This window comes from Aedes aegypti, chromosome 1 (assembly GCF_002204515.2).
Source record: "Aedes aegypti strain LVP_AGWG chromosome 1, AaegL5.0 Primary Assembly, whole genome shotgun sequence".
Lineage (NCBI taxonomy): Eukaryota > Metazoa > Arthropoda > Insecta > Diptera > Culicidae > Aedes > Aedes aegypti.
Genome location: NC_035107.1, coordinates 123646889 through 123666375, shown reverse-complemented (window position 1 = coordinate 123666375; position 19487 = coordinate 123646889). Strand labels below are relative to the sequence as shown.

Below are 19487 nucleotides of genomic sequence, written 5' to 3'. Positions count from 1 at the left end.
CCATACTTTCTGGGACACTCTGTAGAAAAATAGGATTAATATTATTAATTAATCTAATCTAATAAAAATGGAGTGGAGTTTGTATGCCACGAAATGACTTGAGAATGGATGAACGGAAGTTTTTAAAGGTTGCACTCGTCAAGTGATGCGAAGTGACTGTGTGATGAAAAAGTTTGGAAAAGACTCCGGAATAATCGGGAAAACGGGAGGCCACTAATGTGTCTTTTTGTATGGGGGATTATATATTGTTTTACAACAGCCTACTTGATGGCAAGACGAAGTCCCATATGAATTTTGCAACCAACACCTTTATCATCGCAACATTCATGTTTTCGAATGTCCTCAGTATGCATATAAAATGACCAAACTTTGCTTGAAAACGTGAAAGACGCGAAGACATAACAATCTCTATACACATGTCTCTAGCAACTGCAAAAAGTTCAAATTTATATTTTTTGCCGATCAATTATAGTAGAATTTGCAATCTGTGCTTCGGTGCTAAATAAATATAGTATGCAGATTTTCAATAGAAAATTATGAACATTTGTATGGGGAGACAAACCTCAAATTCTGTGTGAAATTAACTGTTTTAATACAATGCGCATCGTACCTTCGTGCTGTGCGTACACGAATTCTCTCTGCTCTTGGAAGTTTTCTTAAAAACTACCTAAAGCAATAAAACAGTACTTTTCAGTGCTACAAAAACAGTACTTTTCAGTGCTAAAATTAAAAACGGTACTTTTCAGTGCTACTAAAACAGTACTTTTCAGTACTATTTTTCTACTATTGTTCCCTTTACGATCCTTGTTTGGACCCGTTGGCGAAAGCTAGCGGTGGTAATCCTTCTTGGACACCGTCTTGGGAAAAAACCTTTCGAAGGTCACGTCTTCTTTCGTTTATTAATTAAACATGGTATCAACAACAAACAAAAGGAAGGGTGAATCTCTGAATTCACTACTTCCTTCCAAAAAAGTGGGTTTTAAAACTGTCACTACACGTGGCAAGAATGGAAGAAAGGACGTTTCTCCGGAATGCGAACTTTCTTCCAAGGGTGAAATGAATAATTGTATCGAAATGAGCAATCAGTTCGATGCTCTAGACAAATTTTCCGAACACCAAATCGAAGCAGCCTCTAGCCCAGGCTCTTTGATTCAAGTGAGGAAGCAAAGAGTGCCGCCTATCGTGGTCAGTTGTTCCGAATTTGGGGGATTTAGGCAGGAGATCTTGAACTCCATTAGGGGAATCAAGGTTTCCTTCCAAATCGCAAAGTAAGGAGACTGTCGCGTTTTGCCGGAAACTCTTAAAGATCGTGAGCTTCTTCTCAAACATCTTGAAGAGAAGAAGCACAAATTTTTTACTTATGACGACAAAACTGAACGTTTGTTCAAAGTTGTCTTGAAAGGTCTCTCAAGTGACTATAAATCACCTGAAGAGATCAAAAATGGAATAAATGATTTACTTGGATTTTCCTCAGTCCAAGTAATCATTATGAAAAAGAGAACCCAATCTGGCATTGTTCGGAAAGGGCTTTCTCAAGAATTTTATTTAGTTCACTTTAACAAAAAAGAACTAAATAATATTAAAGCTTTAGAAAAAGCAAAACTTTTGTTTGATGTCCGTGTGACATGGGAACATTTCCAGAAACCTGGAGGAAATTACCAGAACCCCACTCAGTGCCGTCGGTGCCAAAAGTGGGGTCATGGTACAAAAAATTGTCGCATGGATGCTAAATGCATGATTTGCGGAGGTTCTTCTCACGCCAAAGACGTCTGTCCAGTGAAGGAAGATACCACCAAATTCATATGTTGTAATTGCGGGGCTAACCATAAGTCCAACTTTTGGAATTGTCCTTCACGCAAAAAGGTCATTGAGGCTTGTGCCAGGCAGATGAAAGATATTATCCGTTATGATAACGGTCGTTTCCGGAATTTGCCTGGTAGAGTATCGAACAATGCTCATTTTTCTGTTAACGATCGCTTGATCATGAATCATACCCATCAGGAAGATCATAATCATGCTCATTCACAAACTAATTTTAATCCGTCGGGTAGCCGTTCGAATCTTTCTATTTCGAATGTATCTACCCACGGTAAATCCTTTGCCGATATCGTAGCAGGAAATTCGAACTCCTCCCCTGTTCGATCCATGGGTACCCATTCCACTTGTTTCAAATCAAATGGAAAAAACCCTACCGCCATAGGTAACTCCGCTTCTTCGTCTACCGGATATTCCAATGGGAAATCACATGACATGTCTGCCTCTGATTTTAATTTTCTAACTGAACAATTGAATCTAATGATTGATGCAATGTTCAAAGCCACCACTATGACTGAAGCAGTTCAAGTAGGTGTAAAATTTACAAATCAAATTGTTATTGGATTACGTTTTTCTAATGGATCCAAATAATAATTTAAATATTTTAAATTGGAATGCTCGTTCTCTGAATGGTAAAGAGGATGAGCTGTTTAATTTTCTTACGGTTAATAACGTGCATATAGCAGTTATTACCGAAACGTATTTAAAACCTGGATCTAAACTCAAAAGAGATCCTAACTTTTTTGTTTATCGTAATGATCGACTTGATGGGGCATGTGGGGGAGTTGCAATCATCATTCATAGGCGTATAAAACATCAACAGTTTTCATCATTTGAAACTAAAGTTTTTGAAACTTTAGGTGTTTCTGTTGAAACACAGTTTGGTAAATATACTTTCATAGCTGCCTATTTGCCTTTTCAATGCTCTGGGCAGCAAGTTAATTTGCTCCAAACTGACTTGCGTAAATTGACTCGCAATAAGTCAAAATTTTTTGTCATTGGTGACTTTAATGCCAAACATCGGTCGTGGAATAATTCTCAAAGTAATTCCAACGGCAGAATTTTATTTGATGAGTGCTCTTCAGGATATTTCTTAATTCAATACCCTGATAGCCCCACATGTTTTTCCTCTTCTAGAAATCCATCTACGATTGATTTGGTCTTAACCGACTCTAGTCATCTTTGTAGCCAACTGATTACTCATGCTGATTTTGATTCTGATCATGTCCCTGTTACATTTCAAATATCCCAAGAAGCGATTCTCAATCCTATCAGCTCCACTTTCAATTATTTACGAGCCGACTGGAATATATATAAAACGTATGTTGACTCCAATCTTGATGTTAACATTTCTTTAGAAACTAAACTTGATATTAACAATGCTCTTGAAACTTTAACAAATTCCATTGTTGAAGCCCGGAGCATTGCAATTCCAAAATGTGAAGTAAAATTTGAATCCGTGATTATAGACGATGATCTTAAACTCTTGATCCGTCTTAAAAACGTGAGGAGAAGGCAATTTCAACGCACTCGCGATCCTGCTATGAAAATTATATGGCAGGATTTGCAGAAAGAAATCAAGAAACGTTTTGCACATTTAAGAAACAAAAATTTTGAAAATAAAATTTCTCAATTGGACCCTGGCTCTAAGCCCTTTTGGAAATTATCTAAAATCTTGAAAAAACCTCAGAAGCCAATACCGGCATTGAAAGAGGAAAACAAATTATTACTAACTAATTGCGAAAAAGCTCAAAAACTTGCTATGCAGTTTGAAAGTGCGCACAATTTTAATTTAGGACTTACTAGTCCAATTGAAAATGAAGTTACTCAGGAGTTCGAAAATATTCTCAATCAAGAGAACGTTTTCGAAAATGCCTGGGAGACTGATTTGGAAGAAGTGAGAACTATTATTAAAAAATTCAAAAACATGAAAGCTCCTGGCGATGATGGAATTTTCCAGAAAGTAGCTTATCATTTTTAGTTGATATATTTAACAAATGTTTTCAATTAGCATATTTTCCTGACAAATGGAAAAATGCTAAGGTTGTTCCAATTTTAAAACCAGACAAAAATCCTGCAGAAGCTTCTAGCTATCGTCCAATCAGTTTGCTTTCCTCCATCAGAAAACTTTTTGAAAAGGTTATTTTGAACAGAATGATGGCCCACATCAACGAAAATTCAATTTTTGCCAATGAACAGTTCGGATTCCGCCATGGACATTCGACCACTCATCAACTTTTACGTGTAACAAATTTGATCCGTTCCAACAAATCTGAAGGCTATTCTACTGGTCTTGCTCTTCTAGACATAGAAAAAGCATTCGACAGTGTTTGGCATGAAGGTTTGATTGTAAAATTAAAAAACTTTAATTTTCCAACATACATTGTTAGAATAATGCAAAGTTATCTGTCAAATCGTACAATTCAGGTTAATTATCAGAACTCCAGATCTGAAAGACTTCCTGTAAGAGCTGGTGTTCCTCAAGGCAGCATTTTGGGACCAATATTATACAATATTTTCACATCTGACTTACCTGAGCTACCTCAGGGATGTCAAAAATCTTTGTTTGCGGATGACACAGGCCTCTCCGCCAAAGGACGAAGCCTGCGTGTCATCTGTAGTCGATTGCAAAAAAGTTTGGATATTTTTTCTTCATACTTGCAAAAATGTAAGATTTCTCCTAATGCTTCCAAAACTCAACTAATAATATTCCCACATAAACCAAAAGCTCTTTATTTGAAACCTTCAAGTAGACATGTTGTCACGATGGGAGGGGTTCCAATAAATTGGTCAGATGAAGTTAAGTATCTAGGGCTCATGCTAGATAAGAATTTAACTTTCAAAAATCACATTGAGGGCATTCAAGCCAAATGTAATAAATATGTAAAATGTCTCTATCCCCTTATTAATAGAAAATCAAAACTTTGTCTTAAGAACAAGATGTTGATATTCAAACAAATTTTCAGGCCAGCCATGTTGTATGCTGTACCAATATGGACTAGCTGTTGTAATACCAGGAAGAAAGCTCTGCAGAGAATTCAAAATAAAATTTTGAAAATGATTCTGAGGCTTCCTCCCTGGTATAGTACCAATGAGTTACATAGAATATCCAATGTTGAAACATTGGAACAAATGTCGAATACAATCATTAATAATTTCAGGCAAAAATCGTTACAATCTTCTATTGCCACGATTAATGCGTTATATGTTTAGGTTAAGTTAGGTTAAGTATATTAAAAACACTTTTTTTTCTCTTATAAGCAGGTGAAATCAACTCACCTGTAAAAAAACTGAACTGCTACGGCAAATGAAATGTAATATGTTGTTAACGAAATGTTAATTAAATCTTGAATTTGTTTTACACAATTAGGATGATAGTGTTGTCTAATAACACAGAACACCTAGATATAAGAAATGAATGTAATGTTTAGAATGATACTATTAAAGAAATTAAAAAAAAATGCATCGAAGCTGGTCCTCAGATTATCAGAAGCGCGGGTCTGGAGAGCCAGACAGTGGATTGGATTCAAGGCTCGGTCGATTGGTCACTCGCTGGTGGTGACTTGAACCGCTGTCTGGTTGTATAGACTTGTGCTCTTGAGGGTTTGAGTTTTGGCTTCGTTTCATCTGCATCAGAAAAAACGTTTTTTTTTTGTTTCTTCGCCGAAGTTTTTTTTTCCTCGTTTTAGTTTGCACGCGTTCTGTGATTGCACACTGATAGGTGATCCCTCCCCACTGTCAAAACTCCTTCCCATGACAACCATGGAGATGCAGAGGTGATCTCGTGCTATAGTAACAATGTATGTCTCACTAACATCCCTTCCCTTCCTTGATGACCGTAAAGACTTAGCCGGTGTCGTTATTGATTTTTTAGTGTTTGAAAATGTACATTGAAGATGGAAAGCTATTCACAAGCTACATCTCATTGTTCCTTGGGCAACTTTGATTATTCACGGAGTAGCAACTACGAAATATACGGTCATCAATGCTTATGCTGATGCTAATTTATCTATATAAATAAAAATGGAGTGATGTTTGTATGTCACGAAATGACTTGAGAACGGGTCAACGGATTAACGCAAGGTTTTCATTATTGCACTCCACAAGGGATGCGACGTGTTCGTGTGAGGAAAAGTTCGGGAAAATCTGCGGAATAATCGGGAGAATGAGAGAATACTAAGGGGTCATTTTGTATGGTGGATTTCTTGACGTTTTCCAACAGCCTACTTGATGGCATGACGAAGTTTGCCGGGACCACTAGTTTCAAATAAAATTTGTCCATCCTGCCCAATATATTTTTATCCAATAGTTCACGTGATTAGATTGACGAACTTCAACTATGCTCGAGTTACACACTCTGTCAAATACTTTTTATTGCACATTTCATCTATCCAACCATCCTACTTAGTCGCTGTGCATAAAAGTATGAACTTCCTGGCAATCGGCGCAATGCTGCTGACTGAATTTGTTTGTTTTTACTTGACGCTATACTGCTCCCCTTTAAAGCTCCATGTGCTGACTGTTTTAGCAGCGAGGGGGTTTTATTTATTGCGAGTTTGTTGTTTATTACATTTTCTCATTATGCCGATTTGCTTGAGAGGAAGAGATCATCTTCGCACTGTCGCTGTCGGTGCGGTGTCGTCGTCATCGTTGCTCATAAAACTGGCGCAGGTTTCCAATGCTGCGAAACTGCTTGCACATACACAATAAGGCGAAGTTGGAGTTTCCGATGCGTACTTTCAGCGAATTAGTTCGCATGAGCTAGCTGGAGCTTGAAATTCGACGAAAACTCAGTGACGAGTCACTGCTTACTATTTCTTGGGTAAGATCGAAATTTACAGTACTGGGCAAAATTATGTACAAGTTAGTCATTTTACGCGCAAAATGATCAAGATTGAACGTTTGAATTTTTTGCTTCTAGTGCACCGATTGATTTGATTTTTGGTTTAAAAGTCTCTAAACCTACACAGTAAATAAATGACGCTAACACATCATGTTTACAACAAATTACAAATAGCAAAGCCTGAGGGTGCATAGTGATTCCATTTGTTCTATGAAGCGGTCATAAATCATTTTATGCAATATCTGATGAAAATATTATCAGAAATTGCCGATGACAACTCCTATCACGGGGCCTAGATAGCCACACAGTGGCCCAGATTCAAAAATTCATGGTAAAAATTACGCATTTGCAAGTTTTGACAAGTTTTGATCATGACGCTTTGCAGTTTTCGCTTGCTGGTTAAGCGAGACCATGGGAGGGAGAATCAAACTGTGGAGACTGGCTTTGTTCACTGAAGGCGATGCACCAATTAGAGGTGCAGAAACCAAATAACATTTTCAAACAACTGCACGTTATGAATGTTGCATGTATTGAGAATTATAATATAGATTTTAAATTTGTTAGTTTGAAATCTTTGACTGTGCAGTGCACCGAGTGCACCTGAAGAAGCTGTTATTTTATTATTTTGCGTACCGCCAATAATGACTGTTAATTTTATGAGGTTATCGATAGACGAAAATAAATTTGCATGGAACTCCCAAAAACTATTTTTACGACTTTTTTGAAATCACTCAGTTTTATTATATAACGCGGTAGGTCGGCTAACGCAAAAAAAAACATTGAAGTCTTCAGTTAATAACAGCAAAACGCTAATAAGAACACTTGTTTGAGATGCAGGCTCTTTCCAAGTAATACTATTCATAAGAAGACTTAGTTGAGGGAATTTCGGTCATAAATTGTGCTCTTCAAAATTTGAAGATCTATAAATACTAAATACTTTGAGCACTCTAAATGCAGCATCGTGGTAGGATCAATTTCAATGCATCAGAATGACCAACATCAGTGCACAGTGTAGACGAAGACTTTCGCCAAATTTGACACGCTTCGAATCTAAATTTAAACATCTACAACAACGGACAGGTTTCCTTTTCATTTTCAGAGGAAATCTAGTTCGATTAAGTGTACAATACAAGACATGTAATGCAAATACAACTCATATGCCCGATCAAAACAAAGCTAAGAAAAGCAACCGGCCTGCTAAATTATTTTCGGCGCATTCGCATTTTGGCGCTTCCCGTAAATTTTGGTTAACAGCCTATCCGCGCAGACAAACAGAAACAGAAAGAAGGAGGCAAAATTTCACTTTCTTTCGATTGAAGATGGTGCGCGATGGTAATGGGGATGGATGGGAAATCCGGTCGTATCGGTTTGTGGGTAATACTTTCGATTTTTTTTTATCGTGCATAATGGCAATGTTTACCTTTTGTGTGGGTAATCGAATTCTTTTGTTGTGGTGTTATTTGATTGCAAAAATATTCGTTTTCCTGTTAAACACTGGTCTAAGTGGAATTACTGGCAAATTAATTTGATCTGAAACTTTGTAAGAAGTTTACATTAATATTCAAAATGTTATATCAATTCCGCCCTAATTACTTATCTCATGACAGATACGCGTATTTCGACTACTACTTGCAGCCTTCGTCAGTGTCAGTTACTCGCATCTACTTTAATGTCATAAGATAAACAATTAGGGTGGAATTGAAAGCTGCAATACTCAAATCTACTCTTATTATTATCTTTATTAGCTTTCTGCTCGTTCGTAACGCCAGGGAGAAAAAGAAGAAGAAAAGAGAATAATTGTTAATTCCTCTACCAACAGCTTTTACCACAAATAATTCAAATCGTGATAACATTTTTGTTTCTTAATATTTTTGCACATGTTCTCAAAAATAATCTTTTAATTCAAGAATCTCTTTCGAAATTAATCATTGGTAATCTGGTTTTGAAGATGTTTCGATATTCCTTGGGGGACCGACATTCTTCATACAAAATGTCTTTGGTGGCCATTTTGTTTATGGTCAATTTATCAAAAAATAAAAATAAAATGTGGACTATACAATGAAAAAATCATACAAATTGGTTAAGTATTCTTGGAGATTTCTGTAAATTCATGATATTTTCTGAAGTTTTCAAGATCTTTATTTGGCTAGCGTGGTACCAGAAGCCCAAATGTTCATTAGTCAATGACGGCTGCTCCAACTTGCTTCATTTTTTCACAACAAGTCGAAAAAAGAATATTAGAATACGATAATACGGTTTATGGTTATGCGTCGGTCGCCCAAAGAATTTTGGAATATCTTCGGAACCAAATGACCAATGATCAATACTAATACAACACAGTAGTAGTATCAATACAACGCAGATTTTAAAACTAGAAAAGTTTTTTTATACTTGTGATAAAATGGTGCAAAAATATTGAGAAACAAAGAAGTTATCGCGATTTGAATATTATTTTTACGGTGACATAACTTTTAAGTATCTTTTTTCAGAGGACAGACGTCCTTAGCTTCAGTTTAGAGTTTAGCATCCATGCTATTTTATTTGGTACCATTGCTTCGTTGTTGACATCTGCGGCATAGAATGGGATTCTGAAATTTGTCAAAATGAACTAAATAAAAACTATTCTTGTAGAAACTTTCCCGGAGATTGCCCGATTTGACTCTCTTATTCGTTCTTATCACTAAATAAAATTCAAGTAAGCATTTATTTGATTTTATATCTCTTCAGGTGTCTCATAGCTACTTGAGAGACCTTTCAAGACGACATTGAACAACCGTTTAATTTTGTCGTTATATGTAAAAAAATGCCCTTCTCTTTAAGGTGATTATAGAACAAAGCCACAACCCAAATTTTCAAGAGCACAAGTCATGAGAACCGAACAGCGCTCCGCGTTGAAAATTTATCCTATTGGTCATCACCAGCAAGCAAGCAATTTGATTGATTTTCAACGCGAATGTTGTCAGATTCTTGTGCATTTGAAAATTCCAAGTTTGGCTTCGTTTTATAATCACCTTAAGAAGTAGTTTGCTATCTCTAAGGGTTTTTGGCAGAACGCTATATCATTGCCATATCAACGCAATACCATCGGAATATCATTGCTATTTGGAAATGAAATAGAACGCCATATCATCGGAATATCATTGCGATTTGGAAATGTTTTGTTCCATTAATTTGGTGTTATGAACAAGTACAATCGATATTTTACGTTTCTCTGGAAACATATTTGATTCGGCAATAGAAAATATCGTATACTACTATGTTACGTTACAAGAAACTTGGTTATATCTCTGTAAAGTGCGATTTAGCTTGCGTTGGCATTTTTTATTATATTCCCCTACTTCTTCTGTCTATGTGCACTGAAAGTTATTATATGATATGATCCTTCCATATTGAGCCATATTGTGATGAAATGTATGTAAGCACAAAGCTGACAATCGTCAGATTCTTAATTGAATAGTGACGAAATAAAAAAAATCGTCATTTGGTATAGTAACTCTGACAGGACGTCATCTCGAACTCCCGAATGAATATTCGATCATTCAGAAGGAAGCTTATATGTTCGTCATGGCGCAAAGCCTATGTGACAGATCACTGCAGCAAATAGTCATCCAACGCTGGTTGAGTGACGAGGACTACTCTTTTTCTCAGTTTCGTCGCCGACTTCTATTTGACTTTCTATTTCACGGCGAAGATTTGGGAAAACATCGAGTTTTGAATCGATCTCAGATTCCGATTCATAATAACATTAGGGCAATTGTACCATTAGTGGTGCACCTAAGGGAAAACTGCTAAACATGGTGATAAAACCATGAAATATATGATTTTAATGTATCATTCGATAGATCTCAAATCACGATTCATTTAAAATTTCCCTGCAAAAAGCCTTGCACCAATAATAGGAACACTGTTCCTTTAGTGGAGGTATGTCTTAAGAATGGTTTCATTAGTGGCGCAAACCATTGATTTCTTATGGGACCCTCCACTATGGGTACTGATGCACCACTATAGGTGCAAAGGAGCAAAAAAAAGACAAAATAATTGTTTTCAATAGTTTTACGTGTCAAATTCATGAATATTTTTCAATTACTTGTATCATTTTCACATCATGTATCATAGAAAAATATCACATAATCATTTGTTAGTACGAAACATGACAAAACACACTACCTCCACTATTGGAGGGGGAGCGTTTGCCCTATAAGACCAATTTGATTTAACTAAATAACCGAGGAAGACAGATTTGTTTTGTACAGCTTACTAAATTATTGAAATAACAAAATAAACGAATTGAAATCAAATTTATCAGTAAATAACATTTATTTTAAGATAACTACTACCTGTTGGAACTACAACATATATCTTGCTCGTCCGTCCAGCATTAAGTGGCGTCTTGATTTCTCTATAATTCATATTGTATAAGTTGCAATGATTGCTTCTGGTTGAAATGCTCGCCGAAAGTTTTCCTATTATCGTTTGTTTACTTTTCTCGATTTCTGAGTCTGAGTTCACCCTTCACGAACGCGAAGCTAGTTCTTCTTCTTCTTTCTGGCATTACGTCCCCACTGGGACAGAGCCTGCTTCTCAGCTTAGTGTTCTTACGAGCACTTCGACAGTTATTAACTGAGAGCTTACTGTGCCAATGACCATTTTTGCATTCGTATATCGTGTGGCAGGTACGAAGATACTCTATGCCCTGGGAAGTCGAGAAAATTTCCAACCCGATAAGATCCTCGACCGATGGGATTCGAACCCACGACCCTCAGCTTGGTCTTGCTGAATAGCTGCGCGTTTACCGCTACGGCTATCTGGGCGAAGCTAGTTAAGCGCTTAATTATCGTTGTCTCTGTAGCGATAACTGCTGCTTTCAGTATCGCAGTACATAACTGTGGATGTATTTTTTGCAATGGTAGCACGCTTTCAGAGATATAATAGTAAGGTCAGTTTTCTGTGGCCTTTCGTATGCGGCTCGGAACGTAAAGCGAACGACTACAATCAACAGACCGCGCGATTGTTATCTAGCGGGGCGAGGTGATGATTAATCTCAATATTGTCGCTTTCAGCGGAATAGTCGTGGGCTGCCACAAATACTAGCCAGGGGAAATATGTTCTCGCAGTGTTTGGAGTTTTGTGACGAATTGCGATGATATAGAAGAGAGGGTCCACGTATAGACAAATGGTTTATTTTGCCGATAAACAGTTGTCCTTAGCCTTGTAACTAATGGTTTCAGAACTCGAGTCCCGGTCGGTTCAGGATCTTTTCGCTATTTCCTTGAATTCCCTGGGCATTAAGGTGTCCCAAAATTTCACTTTGTTAGAAAACATGGAGGCAGTAACCCACCGAATATCTCCGGCCACAGTAACATTTCCTAGTTGCTGTGGCCACGTTTAGTACATTCGCTAAGCAGTGAGAGATTTCTTCCTCTCAGGCCTATAAGGGTTTAATTGAAAGTTTTCTTTGCCAAAAATATAATTTTTCGCAATCGTATATCGGTGATAGTCTATGTCCAGGGAGGTTAAGGAAATTTCCATTATAAAAATATCCTGGACTGACCTGGAATCGAACCCAGACGTCTTCAGCAAGTCTTTGCTATGTATCGGACGTTATCACTAGACTAAGAAAGACTCCAAATACACTATAACCATATAACTTTTGCTGATTCCCATGAACATTTATTTAACAATGCTAACAATGTGTTTTTTTCTCCGTGTTCCGTAGGGATCGATCATCAAATCTGCCACCAACCACACAAGTAACGACAAAGGCACCAACGGTGCTAGCACTGCCGAGGATGAAGCCTCGGGCGAAAAAGACCACAGCACCTCTGCCGGCCTGGTGGCCTTGCGCAGGGACAATCAGCATAAGGATAGTGCACTAAATCAGTGCATAAATGAGCTTACTTCGAATCTGCATCAGCGTCGCTGCGTCAGCAGTGACATTTCATCCCCCACCAAATCCTTGTCGATGTCCTCCTCTTCCTCGCCGACATCGACAATGGTCACATCATCCTCCGAAAAGACTGGTGTACCAAATAGTGCCAACAACCCTAGCAATCATCCACAAGACAACGCTTCAGAAAGCGAACAATCCCGCTCACGACGATCCAGTCATAGTGATGCGCTCCTATCATCACCCAGTCATTTTGTAACCGTAATTGAAGTTAAGGAATCTTCCGAAAATGCTTCCAAAGCGGAAGAGTCGCATCGTAACTCAAGTGCTGCCGCAACACCGGCCCTGCCGGCCAAAGCCACTAGTGACAATAGCAATAACAATCCAACCACAATCATACAATCGACGACCACTGCCCCCGGCAAGCCCAACAATTACGAAAACGTATTGATCAACACTAACCGGGGCAGTTGTGAGAATCTGAACAACAACAGCTTTCACCATGGTCACATGCTGCAACACCAGTTATCACAGAACAACAACAATTCCGTGAGTGAACACAGCACGTTCCTGACGGATGCTGCACCGAAGCATCCGAAGCCATCGGCACCACCCATGGTGGGCTCGTCGATTGCCGAACGAACTTCACAGCTCATCGCCGGCGCACAGGACCTCAAGAAGAAGGTTCCACCACGGTAAGTGCCTATATCTTGACTGATGTAATTTTTTGATTGAACGAGGTATTTGCGTGGTCCAACTGCAACAGTGGTTAGGTTATAACCCATTACGGTGGGTCATCGTGGATGTTTATCCAATCAATACTTTTCGGTTCCGGCTACCGAAGTAAGCAAGGAGCTAGAATACCTCCGCCGCCGAATCATGCTAGCTACAGTCAAACCTTTATGAGTCAAAAATGAGTGGATCTGACTCATGGAAATATCGAGTAATGGAAGAGATATTCTTTAGAAAGCTGTTTCCATCCAAGTACCAAGATACTCGATTTTTCATATGGTTCCGTGAGCTGATATTGACCAATCAAACTAAGAATCATGGAGGTTTGACTTACGTTACGCCGATAACAAATAAGTATCGGCGGCGCGATTTTGTTTTTTTTTTTTGCAAAAAAATGCACTAGGAAACATTTAATACTTGCTTCAGGGATTCTTACGAAGATTCGTTCAGTATTTCCTCTCCGAATATCATCAAAAATTCTTCCCTTGATTTGTTCGGGGTTGCCTTCTGGAGTTTCTCAAGGAGCTTATTCAATAATGTCTCAAGAGATTTCGTAATCTCGAGACTGACAAACTCCAAGTAAATCTCCATCTGCTGGGTTAAAAGATTCCATTTCAGAAACCAAGGACAAAGCCAATGACTTTGTACCGTGAATTTTTTCAATTGCTAGATTATATAACCCTAGCCCAACAATCAAAATGAGACTAGGGTCTAGGGTGCAGTACCAAACCCTGTAACGCATCATGATGAGGCACCCGTGTTACGGGTTGGTTACTCCAAGGATTCTTTCAGGGAAATCCCTTATAATTTAGTCAGATATTGCTTAAATTATTCCTGCATGGGTATCTGCGGTAACGCTATGAATACTACTAGTAATTATTTCGGCAATTCCCCAGGAATTCCAAATGTTTCGCTAAATTTCCAAGAAGTCCTTCCAGATTTCCTTCAGCGATTCGTCCAAAAAATTGTTCTAGTATTCGACCAGAATTTTTGCAGCAAATTCAACAGGTGTTATTCTAAAAATTCCACTAATTCCTCTAAAATTCTCTGAGCGTTTGCTCATAAAATATAAATTCCATAAACAGAAATCTTCCATGATTACGAAAGAGTTACATCATAAATTCATTGAGGGAATCTTTCTAAGATAAACCTCATAAACTATTTTGGGAATTATTTCATGAATTCTTCCAGCGGTCAAAAAACAAACCAGTGATTATTCTTGATTTTTTTCTAGGAATTCTATTCTAATTCTATTCTAATTGCTTGCACAGACAATAATGAAAAGCATCCTGGAAATACCGGAGCGTTGTCTGGTAGTTTCTTGTCAGTATTAATATTTTCAGAATATCAGTGATATGATACAAATATTAAAATGGCCAGGCCCACTGTGCAGACTTGGGTTTGAAGGTAATTCAAAAATTCTTGGCGATCAGATTATACACGTGTAAATAACATGATAGACGAAAATTTTCAAATTTTTTGAAGAAGAAACGGGGATAACCGTACCAACCGTTTCATTTCAGGGATAAAGATAAAATCGTTGGAAGTGGCTTTGCTAAAAATGTTAATGCACACTCCGTTTCTGGTCCTTCTCCATTTCCTGGGATGGGACAAGGGTATTTCTCCCTCATGTCCTGGCTGTAGAGCCTAGGCCAAAGACAAATTAAAGACCCCCATGTCCCTTGCAGTTGCCCAAAATTTTATGGCTCATAAGGTAATCTAGAATGTCGTTCAAAGTGTACTGCGATCTGTCAAACTTGGGTACCTTTTGCACTACCGAGGGACCAAATGCAGTACTAGAAGTGGTACCCAATCTGAGCCCGAGTGGGACGGACCTGGCCTAGGCTACAGCGCCATTACTCGCCCATGGGCACCACCATCCAAATGACCACAGAATCGCGAAAAACAGGAAATTAAAACGTATCACAAAACACTACCGATCTCGTATATGTTCACATTCATTACTCACACACATCATGGCATAGATATGCTACTGAACTATCAGCTATTACAAGAAAATAACAATTTTCTTCGAAACACTTGCTTGGTGGCATCACCATGGACCGATGCACGAGTTCATTATTTGACGTTTGAGCGGTGCCGTGTTATTTATGTGACCATGGCAACAAGTGAATTCGGCACCGCTCAAACGTCAAACTAGTGAACTCGTGCATGGACCAATGCATGAGTTCACTAATTTGACGTTTGAGCGGTGCCAAATTCACTCGTAACCATGGCCACATAAATAACACGGCACCGCTCAAACGTCAAATAGTGAACTCGTGCATTGGTCCATTGGTCCATTTTCAGTCGAATTGAAAATATCGCGGAACCGAAAGTAATCGTGACAGCTAATTCGAAATCGCACCCACTCGCGCGCATAGCTTGCTGCGATCTAATCTTCTTGTATTTTTCTAGGAATTAACCTTGAAGTGATCTTCAAGCGATTCTCCCAGGTATTTTGAAGGTTTTTTCATGAACTTTTCCGTAAACAACTACATTATTCAGAGGATTTCGCTTGACATTTCTGCATTCTTTCATATATTCTTTCTAGAATTTATCAGGCCAGCTATACTGCCGTGAATCGCAAGTCATTCCCATCTGTAAAAAGTAGGCATTGAGAAAATGGGCTGTAAAGTTTCCAAATTCGTTTTTCACACGAATATTAAAAACATTCCAAAGGATTGAAACATGATCAAATTTTGATGAAACATTCACAATTTACTTTTCACTACGATATTTTTCTGAGACAAATATAAATATGATCAAAACACGATTAATTTTTGTGCTACACGGTGCGGAAATCGGTAGTGGGGCTGATATGCGATTACTTTTCATCATAGGACAATTTGACTTGCTTGTTTTCTTACTTTTTCCGAACAAATCTTGTTATCTCATTAAAGCAGCTGAAAGAGCATTGGAAGATATGTTGAAAACTGAACTCAACTCAATTTTGACGAAAATGCAGATGGGACTGACTTTCGATTCACAGCAGTATTATACTTATAATAAGTGTGATCAAATATCTAATATGTATAGAAATCTTTCAGATATTTATTTAGAAATTTCATGGATTCCTTGGATTTCTTTGAGAATTTCTACAACGATTATGAATATAATTTCTGCAGCCTTCCTTAGCCGAGTGGTTAGAATCCGTGGCAAAGCCATGCTGAAGGTGTCTGGGTTCGGTTTCCGGTCGGTCCAGAATCTTTTCGTAATGGAAATTTCGTTGACTTCCCTGGGCATAGAGTATCATCGTACCTGCCAAACGATATACGAATGCGAAAATGGCAACTTTGTCAAAGAAAGCTCTCAGTTAATAACTCTAGAAATGCTCATTGAACACTAAGCTGAGAAGCTGGCTTTGTCCCAGTGAGGACGTAATGCCAAGAAAAAGAAAAAGATGAAGAAGATTTCTTTAGAAATTGTTTCATGTAATTTGTCAAGGATTTCGTTAATAATTGTACTGTGTACTCTTAAAGGAATCTTTCCTAAAGCTTCTTCAGAACTGTTTCCAGGATTCCATCAGCAATTTCTTAAAAGATTCCTCCACATTACAAGTGGAATGGAAGAATTATTACAGACTTCTATATAAGTTTTTTCAAATATTTATTCAGAAATTTCATAATGAATCTGTTCAATCTAAGGAATTATTAAGTTATTCATCCGAAGATTTTGCATAAATATTACAATACATTTTCCGAAGATTTTGCATAAATATTACAATACATTTTTCCAGGATTCCTTCCTGAGATTACATTATGCATTCTTCCAGAAGTATACCAAAAACAAATCTACAAGTCCATCATGAATTCCTCTAAGGTAAGCAAAGCACTTAGGATTCATTCCTAGATAATACTTTCAGTAATGCTCACAAAAAATTTCTAAGGATCTGAGGATGTTTAATCATTGGCTTAAAAACAACGAGCTACACACTCAGTTACCAATGGCTTTTAGGGCGAGATCATAAGTTATGCGAGATTTGTTACGCCTAAATCATTGTTCGAAAAACTTTTGTATACATTTAATCAAAATAAAAAATCAAAAATAGCGGCAAGTGTATGATATTATTTCATCATTGCTTTTATGTCATGAAAGGAATTTATTGCAAACCTTCATTACTTTTCTGTTGTTAAAATTGACTCTAGCACAGTTAGGGGAAATGCTGGTCCAATCATAAATGACCACTGTATTTTTTTTTTTGTTTTTTACAAGGGGGAAATCTGCAAACAGACCCCTGAGAAGATAACTCAGGGAATGCGGGGATGACGCACCAACGACGACCCGCTAAAACCAGCCTATGCACTGTGCATGAGCAATTCATTTAGAATTGCTCAAGTGGTGAACAGTGCATCGACATGACCCTTGGACTCAGACCCTCATCTCCCCGGAACCACCTTACGGTATTTCTTCGGGAAGGGACCAGTGCATATAGCACAACACGTGTAGCAGAAGTAGCCTAGGCAAACTGCTTCTCCTAGCCGACTTAAACAATGTTACAAGGGACCAGCCTCGGCAGGGCTAATCCTCTGCAGCCAACTCTTGGTCGGCGCGCCATAGACGCTGCAATTCTAACATAATGTGAGTGACAGCCGTAGTTACTGCATTCCAGCACTCGGCATCCGCACACATTCTCTCTATTATATTGTCGGGGGACGTGTCCCCTCCGCATGTAGTGAGCATGCGACCTCTCACAACAATGAAACGGGGGCAATCGAACACGACATGCTCCGCTGTTTCCTCTACACCAGCACAATTGGGGCACGCAGGAGATTCTGAGTGCCCGAACCTATGCAGGTACTGTCTATAGCAACCATGTCCTGACAGAAACTGCGTCAGGTGGAAGTTCACTTCCCCATGGCTTCTACCATACCAATCTGACACATTTGGTATTAGTCGATGGGTCCATCTACCCTTAGTGGAGTTATCCCATTCCTGCTGCCAGCTTCTGAGCGTTTCCTCTTTACACGTGTCGCGGACTCCTCTGGTACCCCTTTGGTTGAAGCATTGAACATCTTCCTTGATGATGAGCCCGATGGGCGTCATCCCGGCTATGATGCACACGGCCTCTTTAGATACCGTCCGGTATGCACTTGCTACTCTTAAGCACATTATCCTGTACGTGCTTTCCAATCGCTTTAGGTTTCTGTTCGTTCTAAGCGCTTTTGACCAGATTGGTCCTCCATACCTTAGTATGGATAGCGCCACGCTTGCCAGCAGCTTGCGTTTGCTGGCAATTACAGCAGAGCTGTTAGACATCATCCTCGAAAGCGCCGCTATAGCCGTAGATGCCCTTTTACAGGCATATTCAACGTGGCTAGCGAAGCTGAGCTTGTCATCGATCATTACCCCAAGATGCCTAAGGGATCGCTTGGACTCTATGGTGCAATCACCTACCGAGATAAGCGCCCGTTGCTCGGACTTGCGGTTGTTGACCACCACCACCTCAGTCTTGTGACGGGCCAGTCCTAGTTTCCTAGACTTCATCCATTCCTCAACCAGGGAAATAGAGTGCGCTGCTGTCAACTCTACTTCCTCCATCGATTCACCATAGACCACTAGGGTGATATCGTCGGCGAAGCCAACAATCTTAACACCCGTCGGAAGGGGCAGCCTCAGTACGTCATCGTACATCGCATTCCATAACAGCGGGCCCAGGATTGAACCTTGAGGTACTCCCGCGGTAATTCGAACGCTTTTCTGCCCCTCCTCTGTGTCATACAGTAGAATCCTACCACAGGGTGGCCACCGAACCGGGAAAAACGGGAAAAGCGGGAAAAAGACGGGAATTTGAATCCATCGGGAAAAAGACGGGATAAACCGGGAATTTGAGATGGTCACCGGGAAAGTAATGTTGAACGAACATCTCTAAGCTCTAAATCTACAAACTATCAAAAATAAATTGTAGAAAGTTGTTATGGCTGATGATATTGCTAGTAAGCATTTGTTATTTTTGACAAATAACTTTCGAGCATAATTTTATTTATTTATCTATGAATTAATTTTATTCAAAAATAGTCTATTTTTCTATACTATACTTCTCAGAAACTTTTCTCATTGGTTAGCTATGTTTGGAAATATTTTATGATGTTTTTTTCTTACTATCAGGGCTTGACTTTTTCTCTAACTCATTTGGCTCAAAGTTTTGAATCAGACTTTTAAAACTTGCAGAAGGATCAAGCTCTGAAATATATTGGATATAATTTTTTT

General features: G+C 38.6%; 1 protein-coding gene across 7 annotated transcripts in view; it reads left to right on the top strand.

Annotated features, from left to right (window-relative positions):
* LOC5566946 (active breakpoint cluster region-related protein) overlaps window positions 1–19487 on the top strand; it is a 154015-nt gene that overhangs the window by 50690 nt on the left and 83838 nt on the right. For all 7 annotated transcript variants that reach the window (XM_021847082.1, XM_021847074.1, XM_021847102.1 and 4 more), the window contains exon 3: window positions 12375–13240. In XM_021847082.1, coding sequence (XP_021702774.1) covers window positions 12375–13240 — 866 coding nt within the window. The remainder of the gene's footprint in view (window positions 1–12374; window positions 13241–19487) is intronic.